Raw genomic sequence first — 11,056 nt, 5'->3', positions numbered from 1 at the left:
CAATTTTGCAGATTAACACTAGGGTGATAAATGATCAGATGGTCATGTACAGGTAGAGATATTGGTGTGCAAAAGAGCAGAAAAGTAAATAAATAAATAAAAAAAACAGTATAAAAACAGTATGGGAATGAGGTAGGTGAAAATGGGTGGGCTATTTACCAATAGACTATGTACAGCTGCAGCGATCGGTTAGCTGCTCGGATAGCTGATGTTTGAAGTTGGTGAGGGAGATAAAAGTCTCCAACTTCAGCGATTTTTGCAGTTTGTTCCAGTCACAGGCAGCAGAGTACTGGAACGAAAGGCGGCCAAATGAGGTGTTGGCTTTAGGGATGATCAGTGAGATACACCTGCTGGAGCGCGTGCTACGGATGGGTGTTGCCATCGTGACCAGTGAACTGAGATAAGGCGGAGCTTTACCTAGCATGGACTTGTAGATGACCTGGAGCCAGTGGGTCTGGCGACGAATATGTAGCGAGGGCCAGCCGACTAGAGCATACAAGTCGCAGTGGTGGGTGGTATAAGGTGCTTTGGTGACAAAACGGATGGCACTGTGATAGACTGCATCCAGTTTGCTGAGTAGAGTGTTGGAAGCCATTTTGTAGATGACATCGCCGAAATCGAGGATCGGTAGGATAGTCAGTTTTACTAGGGTAAGCTTGGCGGCGTGAGTGAAGGAGGCTTTGTTGCAGAATAGAAAGCCGACTCTTGATTTGATTTTCGATTGGAGATGTTTGATGTGAGTCTGGAAGGAGAGTTTGCAGTCTAGCCAGACACCTAGGTACTTATAGATGTCCACATATTCAAGGTCGGAACCATCCAGGGTGGTGATGCTAGTCGGGCATGCGGGTGCAGGCAGCGATCGGTTGAAAAGCATGCATTTGGTTTTACTCGCGTTTAAGAGCATTTGGAGGCCACGGAAGGAGTGCTGTATGGCATTGAAGCTCGTTTGGAGGTTAGATAGCACAGTGTCCAATGACGGGCCGAAAGTATATAGAATGGTGTCGTCTGCGTAGAGGTGGATCAGGGAATCGCCCGCAGCAAGAGCAACATCATTGATATATACAGAGAAAAGAGTCGGCCCGAGAATTGAACCCTGTGGCACCCCCATAGAGACTGCCAGAGGACCGGACAGCATGCCCTCCGATTTGACACACTGAACTCTGTCTGCAAAGTAATTGGTGAACCAGGCAAGGCAGTGGTGTAAAGTACTTAAGTACAAATTCTTTAAAGTACTACTTAAGTAGGTTTTTGGGGTATCTGTACTTTACTTAACTATTTATATTTTTGACGACTTTCACTTTTACTTCACTACATTCCTACAGAAAATAATGTACTTTTTTCTCCATTCACTTTCCCTGACACCCAAAAGTACTCGTTACATTTTGAACGCTTAGCAGAACAGAAAAATTGTCCAATTCACTCACTTATCAAGAGAACATGTGGTCATCCGCCTCTGGCTATCTGTACATTTTCAAAACAAGAAAATGGTGCCACCTGTTTTACGTAATATAATGAATTTGAAATTATTTATACTTATACTTTTACTTTTGATGTTTAAGTATATTTGAGCAATTACATTTTCTTTTGATACTTAAGTATATTCAGAACCAAATAGTTTTAGACTTTTACTCAAGTAGTTTTTTACTGGGTGACTTTCACTTTTAATTGAGGAACTTTCTATTAAGGTATCTATACTTTTACTTAAGTCTGACAAGTGCTACTTTTTCCATCACTGGTGTATGCTACACCTACATCAAAAAGGGCAGTTTATTTTTAGTCATTGACAGATTCGTTCCACATTCAAGGAATGAAGGGGGCTTTTGAGAAATGGAGAAGACCACATGCAGATCAAACGAGTCGAATAGTGAAGCCTTGAAGAAAGAGGAGAACAGTCGGTCTGTTTGAAGATGATGTGTTATTGTTGTTGTCTGTATTATTACCTCTAACCAGTGGTGGAAAAGGTATCCAATTGTCATAATTCTGTAAAAGTAAAGATAGCGTAATAGAAAATTCCTAATTAAAATTCCTGGCCTTCTAGGCAGAGTTGCAAAGAAAAAGCCCTATCTCAGACTGGCCAATAAAAATAAAAGATTAAGATGGGCAAAAGAACACAGACCCCGGACAGAGGAACTCTGCCTAGAAGGCCATCCCGGGGTCACCTCTTCACTGTTGATATTGAGACTGGTGTTTTGCGGATACTATTTAATGAAGCTGCATGTTGAGGACTTGTGAGGAGTCTGTTTCTCAAACTAGACACTCTAATGTACTTGTTCTCTTGCTCAGTTGTGCACCGGGGCCTCCCACTCCTCTTTCTATTCTGGTTAGAACCAGTTTGCTCTGTTCTGTGAAGGGAGTAGTACACAGTGTTGTACGAGATCTTCAGTTTCTTGGCAATTTCTCGCATGGAATAGCCTTCATTTTTCAGAACAAGAATAGACATGTGTTTTAGAAGAAAGTTATTTGTTTCTGGCCATTTTGAGTCTGTAATCAAACCCACAAATGCTGACACTCCAGATACTCAACTAGTGTAAAGAAGGCCAGTTTTATTGCTTCTTTAACCTGAACAACAGTTTTCAGCTGTGCTAACATAATTGCAAACAGGTTTTCTAATGATCAATTATCCTAACTAATTATCCAAACTTGGATTAGCTAACACAACGTGCCATTAGAACACAGGAGTGATGGTTGCTGATAATGGGCCTCTGTACGCCTATGTAGATATTCCATTAAAAATCTGCCGTTTCCAGCTACAATAGTAATTTACGTCTCCACTGTATTTCTGATCAATTTGATGTTATTTTAATGGACATTTTTTTGTTTTTTCTTTAAAAAACAAGGACATTTCTAAGTGACCCCAAACTTTTGAACGGTAGTGTAAGTATTCACACCCCTGAGTTAATACATGTCAGAATACCCTTTGACAGTGATTGCAGCTGTGCGTATTTCTTGGTAAGTCAGAGCTTTGCACCCCTTGTTTGTACAATATTTGAAAGAAAATGACATTTCTTCAAGCTCTGTCAAGTAGATTTAAGTCAAAACTCAGGAACATTCAATATATTGACTTGGTAAGCAACTCTAGCGTATATTTGGCCTTGTGTTTTAGGTTATTGTCCTGCTGAAAGGTGTAACAATGTGCACTGAGAGTCGGGAAGCAAGTTCAGGGAGTGAGTGTTAAGAAAATAAAGGGAACATAATACTAAACAAGGAACATTAACCCCACACAGACATGAAACAGAAACAATGACGCCTGGGGAAGGAACAAAAGGGAGTGACATTCAGGGAAGTGATGGAGTCCAGATGAGTCTGACGACGCGAAGGTGCGCGTGACCTAGAGGCCGGAGAGGGAGCACACGTGACAGTACCCCCTTCCAGCTGCAAGACGCCGACCAAAGGGACGATCCCCGAGATCAGGAGCGGACCGATCACCTCTGCTGAGGCGCAGGAAACCTGTCGCCGGTTTCCTGCGATTAACCGGTGAAGGCATGATCCGGCTGTAAGCAGGGGAGCCTGGCGATCCAGCTGAGGCTTGAGAGCCTGACGAACAGGCGGAGGCTGGGGAGCCTGGCGATCTGTCTGAGGCATGCAAGCCTGTAGCAGCTCCCGGACACGAAGTCCTTCCCACATTCCCGCTTCCCTTAGGTGAGGGAATGTGTAACAATGTGCGCTGAGACCGGAACCAAGTTCAGGGAGTGAGTGTTTTAGTAAAATAAACGGCACATAATACAAAACAAGAAACCGAAACAATGACGCATGGGGAAGGAACCAAAGGGAGTGAGATATATAGGGAAGTGATGGAGTCCAGATGAGTCTGACGATGCGCAGATGCGCGTAACGAAGGTGGCAGGTGTGCGACATAACGAGCAGCCTGGTGACCTAGAGGCCGGAGAGGGAGCACACGTGACAAAAGGTGAATTTGTCTCCCAGTGTCTGTTGGAAAGCAGACTGAACCAGGCTGTCCTCTAGGATTTAGTCTGTGCTTAACTTTATTTATAACGTTTTTACCCCTTTTTCATGATACCCAATTGGTAGTTACAGTCTTGTCCCATCGCTGCAACTCCCGTATGGACTCGGGAGAGGCAAATGTGGAGAGCCATGCATTCTCCGAAACATGACCCTGCCAAGCCGCACTGTTTCTTGACATACTGCTCGCCAGTCGTACCAATGTGCCGCAATGTGCCGGAGGAAACACTGTACAACTGGCGACCGTGTCAGCGTGCATGCGCTGTGTTTGAAATTCACTGTTCAACTAAGGGACCTTACATATAATTGTATGTGTGGGGTACAGAGATTAGGTAGTCATTCAAAAATCATTGTAGCCCTTTCCTGCAGTCAATGACCAAAGCACCCTATTGGCCTCATGGGTGGAATGTTATTAATATGATTCATAGTTTTATTAATATATATTTTTTTTAAACAGACAAATGACATTGTTTCTACAGTTTTGTTATATTTCGGTCTTCTGTGATGTATATAAAGTCTAATATTGGGATGCAAAATCAAAATGTAATACATCAACACTATATCTGACATGGTATAGGTGACTTTTTTTTAAGCCCATAACCATGTCTGTGAGGTATATACTTTGTTTCAATGTAGATTTGTTTAAGACTACCAATAATCACTGTGACCCTGATTTAGCCCACTACAGTATTAAACACTATTATTGCACATAGTGAGTCCATGCAACCTACTGTATTCTGTGATTTAAGCACATTCTTATTCCTGAACTTATTTAGGCTTTGTCATGTATTGTCATGTTATGTCTTGTTCCTGTTCTTTCTCCTCACTCCGTTTCCCCCTGCTGGTCGTATTAGGTTACCTTCTCTTCCTTTCCTTCCCCCAGCTGTTCCTCATCTTCTCTAACTACCTCGTTCACCCTTTTCCCACCTGTTCCCTTTTTTCCCTCTGATTAGTTCTCTATTTCTCTCTCTGTTCCTGCTTCTGTCTTTGTCAGATTCTCGTTTGAGTTTCTCATGCCAGAACCAAACTATCGTCTCGTTTGCTTCACCCTTGTCTCGTCCTGTCGGAATCTGCCTGTTCTTCTGATGCTACGTGTGATCAGGTACCTCTGTCCTCTACAACCCGCGCCTACCCAGAGAGACCAGCAGTCTGTCGCCGCTAACCCTGCTATTCTCCTCTGCTGCTAAGAAGGGGACTCTTCTGTAATATCAGAAGGACTTTATGATTTATTTGTCGCCCTCTCTGCGGGTTGTCTATTTTGACATTCAATACATCTGAAGAGGATCTATGTCTTTCCTGTGTTTTGACATTAAAGGACTCTGTTTCTGTTAAACCGCTTTTGGGTCCTCACTCACCTGCATAACAGGCTTACCATAAAGGGGTTGAATACTTATTGACTCATGACATTTCAGCTTTTCATATTTAATTGATTAGTAATATATATATATATATATATATAATTCCACTTTGGCATTACGGGGTTATTTTGTGAAGGTGCTGTAACCACCACAAAGTATCATGAGATGGCTGTTGTTGATGTGTTCTGTGTCATTTCCTTAAAGTTCCCCCATGTCTCTGATACCAACATAATGAATGCCAGCTAGCTGTCAGCTACTGCAAGAGATACATATTTCACAATATGTTTACTACTACCAAGGCACCTGACCACTGACTAAGGGCCAAATGCATACGGTCTTGTACAAATACTGCACTGTGGGTTTGATTGAATTGAATCCAAAAGGATTACGTCAATAGTTTTACGTCTTGGCAAATCCAGATCAAATGGAATAGATTTGATCATTTCATATGTGGTGGCAATGGCATAAAATACTTTAGGTTTCCTACTTCAAAACGGTAAGGAAAGTGATTAGATGGAGACATGGCCTAGTTATTTCCAGTGAAATCTCCCTTCCCAAGGCTGTGCTGTGGAAATGCAACGACCTGTCACCTTATTACTGTGCAAAAATACTCTCTAGAGGAAATATACCATCTCATCTGACCTCATGTAGGTTTACTGTATCTATCTCCATCTGTCCATATGAACACAATGGTGTGTGTGTGTAGGCTACTGTACTAAACAACAGTCTGTCATTCTCAGATCCTCCTGGTATCCAGCCTCGTCCAGAAACGTGTTATGTGAAATATGTGGTCAATCAGATTTTTCACAGAAGCACATGTTGTTTTATGGCTACATACCTTCCAGAATACAGTTCAATGCATATAATAATATACTGTCTCTGTTCATGGGGTTGCTATTTACACTAAAATACATAGAGCAGGGTTTCTTATTCACAGTTTGTGTGTGTGTGATATCTGTTAGCCCTCGTCATGTGTTGTACATGTTCCTGGGTCTAATTATACCTGGTTATCACACAAACTGTATGTACATGTAGTATATAGTATTGTTTATTATATGTCACTTTATTCCTAGTTATATGTACATATCTACCTCAATTACCTCGTACCCCTGCACATTGACTTGGTACTAGTACCCCGGGTATATCGTTACTCATTGTGTATTATTTGTTTTATTATTATGTGTTTTACTTTCTATTATTCCTCTATTTTCTTTCTTTCTGCATTGCTGCTAAGTGAAGGGCCCGTAAGTAAGCGCTTCACTGTTGGTCTACACCTGTTGTTTACAAAGCGTGTGACAAATTACATTTGATTTGAGTTTATGTGAAACTATTATCAGACTGCATTTATCTAGACTTCCATTCATTGGAAAGAATGTGATTAATTGGGACGTATATAGGGCCTATGACGCACTCATCCTGTATTCTCTCTTCCAGAGGCTAGCATGATGATAGACATATAAGGTGAAAGCACCAATTTGTAAGTCGCTCTGGATAAGAGCGTCTGCTAAATGACTTAAATGTAAATGTAGTAGGATACAGTACTCTCTTAAGGTCAATTTGAAGAACTGCTTGCAATATGTAATCCCAATATTTACCCAGCAGAGGGCAATGTTTAATCGATTACAGGTCACAGACCCACAGCTATGATCATGTTATTTTTCTGCAATGTGTCTTGACAATATTAAGCTCTAATTCGAAACCCCAAATGTAAATGTTGTGTGTGTGGGGGGGGGGGGGGGGGTATATATATATACCGGTCGAACATATATATATATACCGGTCAAATGTTTTCATAGTGTTGATGTCTTCCCTATTATTATGCAATGTAGAAAATAGTCTAAATAAAGAAAAAAATATTGAATGAGTAGGTGTTCTAAAACGTTTGACCGGTAGTGTATATATATTTGTTTTTTTTACTAACAACTTTGGTGGGCGAAAATAAATAATTCGAGGTCGCCTATTGCCGATCCCTGTATAGGCGAACACTAGCCTTTATTATGGGGGACAGGTTCGACTATATTCGTGATCCCCGCCCAGGTCACATGTTTAGAAAGCTTGTCCAGCGCGCACAGCTGACTGACAACAACATTGCAGGCCGGTCGCTTAGGTAGCAGTAGGCAGGGTGGAGAAGCACGCCTACAACCAACTGTTTAAAAACATTTCTGTCAACAACCAGAAGGTACCTTTAACCAGTTGGTTTGCTACATCACTTTTCAAGTATTTCAACTTCAGGGTAGTCCGAAATCGTAGTCGTCGAGCTTGGAAAGGGGGAGGCTACCAGCGAGAGGCAGCTTTTAGGCTTGGTGGAGAGGGAAACATTCGCTATATCCTCGGACTGAACATGGCAATGTCCCTCATCCAAGCCTGCCGCAGTCTAGCTCTCTCAACATGGCTGCTATCCTTTTGCTTCGTGCATTTGCTGTGCCTGGACTTTACGGTGGCGGAGAAAGAAGAATGGTACACCGCGTTTGTCAACATTACTTATGTGGATCCCGTGACTTCAGAAATCAAAACAGAGAAGACTGAGTGTGGAAGATATGGCGAGCACTCCCCCAAGAAAGAAGCAAGAGGGCAAGTGTTGATGCCTTTGCTTTTGCAAGAGAGACAAGCTTGCGACCCGAACGCTAAGTATCCCCTGCCTTATCAAAACAATGCTTGGATGGCGTTGATAGCTGCGGGGAATTGTACATTCAGAGATAAAATTCACAACGTCGCTGCACTCCACAACGCATCTGCAGTCATAATTTATAACGTGGGCTCCACTAATATCAACGATACCATAACAATGCCTCATCAAGGTAAACTACACTTTCGGGGGAGAAATGCATCATACTCATCAATCTTACATGACTGTATGCGATGCACTGTATCACTTGTATGAGACACTGTACTTGTCACTGTTGTGACTTGGTGACAGTTTACAAGTGCTCTGCCCTCTTATGTCGTTATGGCAATGGCACACTGTTTTAGGCTGTTGAATACTGGCAATGCAATCATGTCCGTAAGCTACACGCTCAAAACTGTCAAACCCACTATTATAATCAACAAAGACTCACATTGTTCATTTGAAGCACATTGTCCACAAAACTAGATTTTGGATTGCAGGCCTACTTGTTAAGGGAATGGGCCCATTGTGTAAAATAGATATGTTGATATTATGCTGCATAGCCCATGCATGAACTCACCATGACCCTCTGGGAGTTGTATCCACCCAGCTCGTATAGACTATTAATGCATGTTTCCCTGACTGCATTGCGATAGATCATCAGTCAAGCTCTGATATCCTACACATTTCCTATACATTTTTAGCCTATATCTCACTTGAATGCATATCTAATTCTCGCTGCTTCTGAACTGGGCCAAATGTTGAGTCAGGGGTTGGCATGGTACTGGCTCAGACCAGGCTGAGGCTGTTGTGTAAGCTAAAGAGTTCTCCTGTAATTTCTCTCTCCGGCTCATTCTTGACCGCATCCAAATCTGACCTCACCTCCCTCCCTGTCCTTCTTCAGCACTGACAACTGACCAGGTGAAAGCCAGCCTCATGATGAGCTTCCACCATTATTGTTTTCACTTGTCAGGTATGTTCCAATCAGTGCAGATGAAGGGAGATGAAGAGACAGATGTTTTATTTTTTACAATTTAGAGCCTGTCTCTCCTGCTCTCACCCTGAGCCATGTCGGAAAGAATCAAGGACAAAGAGGAGCAGAGGGGGGACAGGAAGTAGGAGGATTTTAGTTTTGGGTGGACATAAATATTAATGGAAGAAGGATTCAGCACAGTTACGATTTCAAACCCAAAATGATTTACATTTTTGGGTTGTAAAACTGAGTCCTGCTTTGCAAGAGATCCAAATGGTAATCCATATTTTATTTTATTTTACCTTTATTTAACTAGGCAAGTCAGTTAAGAACAAATTCTTATTTTCAATGACGGCCTAGGAACAGTGGGTTAACTGCCTGTTCAGGGGCAGAACGACAGATTTGTACCATGTCAGCTCTGGGATTTGAACTTGCAACCTTCCGGTTACTAGTCCAACCACTAGGCTATCCTGCCGCCCCGGTACAGCTTCTGTCAACTTAGTGTGTGTGCATGTAGAAGAGTGTTTGTTTGTTTTCGTAAAACCTATCCAATTCAATGGTGACACTGAAGTACCATAAATACACTTTGTGTATTAATGGGGTCGACTGACTAATTCAAATTTACTAATTGAGTCATCTCTGTTTAGCCTTGGCTTGAACATCTACAGAAAGCGGCGGTTACTATGACAACTTTTCTTAGACATCTGATTTTGTGGTGTGCTTTTAATTGAACTATCACAGCGTAGTGATGGGTGGACATGTTTAAGACGAGCCAGCTTGGAGAGTCTGTCCATGGGAATATCTGAGTCAGCCATTTCCCCCCAAGCACATCCAATGGACATTTTAATCAGTTGGGTATGTTATCCCTCAGTCGAGGGTGTTTCCGTCTGGGCATCTTATGAGTCCTACACAAAACACCCTCCTCTCCTCTCTATCCATGATCCATACTAGAGGTCGACCGATTTATGATTTTTCAACGCTGATACCGATTATTGGAGGACCAAAAAAGCCGATACCGATTAATCGTCTGATTTTTTTTTTTAATAATTAAAAATACATTTTAAAAATTAAATTAAAATGTAAAAATTTTAATTAATTTGTAATCATGACAATTACAACAATACTGAATGAACACTTATTTTAACTTAATATAATATCAATAAAATCAATTTAGCCTCAAGTAAATAATGAAACATGTTCAATTTGGTTTAAATAATGCAAAGTGTTGGAGAAGAAAGTAAAAGTGCAATATGTGCTATGTAAGAAAGCTAACGTTTCAGTTCCTTGCTCAGAACATGAGAACATATGAAAGCTGGTGGTTCCTTTTAACATGAGTCTTCAATATTCCCAGCTAAGAAGTTTTAGGTTGTAGTTATTATAGGAGTTATAGGACTATTTCCCTCTACCATTTGTATTTCATTAACCTTTGACTATTAGATGTTCTTATAGGCACTTTAGTATTGCCAGTGGAACACTATAGCTTCCGTCCCTCTCCTCGCTCCTCCCTGGGCTCGAAACAGCAACACAACGACAACAGCCACCATCGAAGCAGCGTTACCCATACAGAGCAAGGGGAACAACTACTAGAAGGCTCAGAGCGAGTGACATTTGAAACGCTATTAGCGCGAGCTAACTAGCCAGCCATTTCACTTCGGTTACACCAGCCTCATCTCGGGAGTTGATAGGCTTGAAGTCATAAACAGCACAATATTTGACGCACAACGAAGAGCTGCTGGCAAAACGCACTAAAGTGCTGTTTGAATGAATGTTTACGTGCCTGCTTCTGCCTACCACTGCTCAGTCAGATACTTAGATACTTGTATGCTCAGTCAGATTATATGCAACGCAGGACACGCTTGATAATATCTAGTAATATCATCAACCATGTGTAGTTAACTAGTGATTATGATTGATTGTTTTTTATAAGATAAGTTGCTAGCTAGCATTACACTTATCTTGGCTTACTGCATTCGCGTAACAGGCAGTCTCCTTGTGGACTGCAACGAGAGAGCGGCAGGTCCCCGAGCTGACAAGGTGAAAATCTGTCGTTCTGCCCCTGAACGAGGCAGTTAACCCACCGTTCCGAGGCCGTGATTGAAAATAAGAATGTGTTCTTAACTGACTTGCCTAGTTAAATAAAGCTATATAAAAAAAATAATA

The 11,056-nt window shown here is 41.7% G+C and overlaps 1 protein-coding gene across 1 annotated transcript in view; it reads left to right on the top strand.

The window, feature by feature from the left end:
• The first annotated feature begins 7,373 nt into the window (after nt 1–7,373).
• The window catches only part of LOC115122585 (RING finger protein 150-like), a 46,903-nt gene continuing 43,220 nt past the window's right edge, over nt 7,374–11,056 (top strand). Inside the window, exon 1 of the mRNA XM_065024941.1 lies at nt 7,374–8,116. Coding sequence (XP_064881013.1) covers nt 7,660–8,116 — 457 coding nt within the window. The 5' untranslated portion in view covers nt 7,374–7,659. The remainder of the gene's footprint in view (nt 8,117–11,056) is intronic.

Source organism: Oncorhynchus nerka, linkage group LG11 (assembly GCF_034236695.1).
Source record: "Oncorhynchus nerka isolate Pitt River linkage group LG11, Oner_Uvic_2.0, whole genome shotgun sequence".
Taxonomy (NCBI): Eukaryota; Metazoa; Chordata; class Actinopteri; order Salmoniformes; family Salmonidae; genus Oncorhynchus; species Oncorhynchus nerka.
Note: the sequence above shows the minus strand (reverse complement) of the source record. Positions and strands in the feature narration are given on the sequence as shown.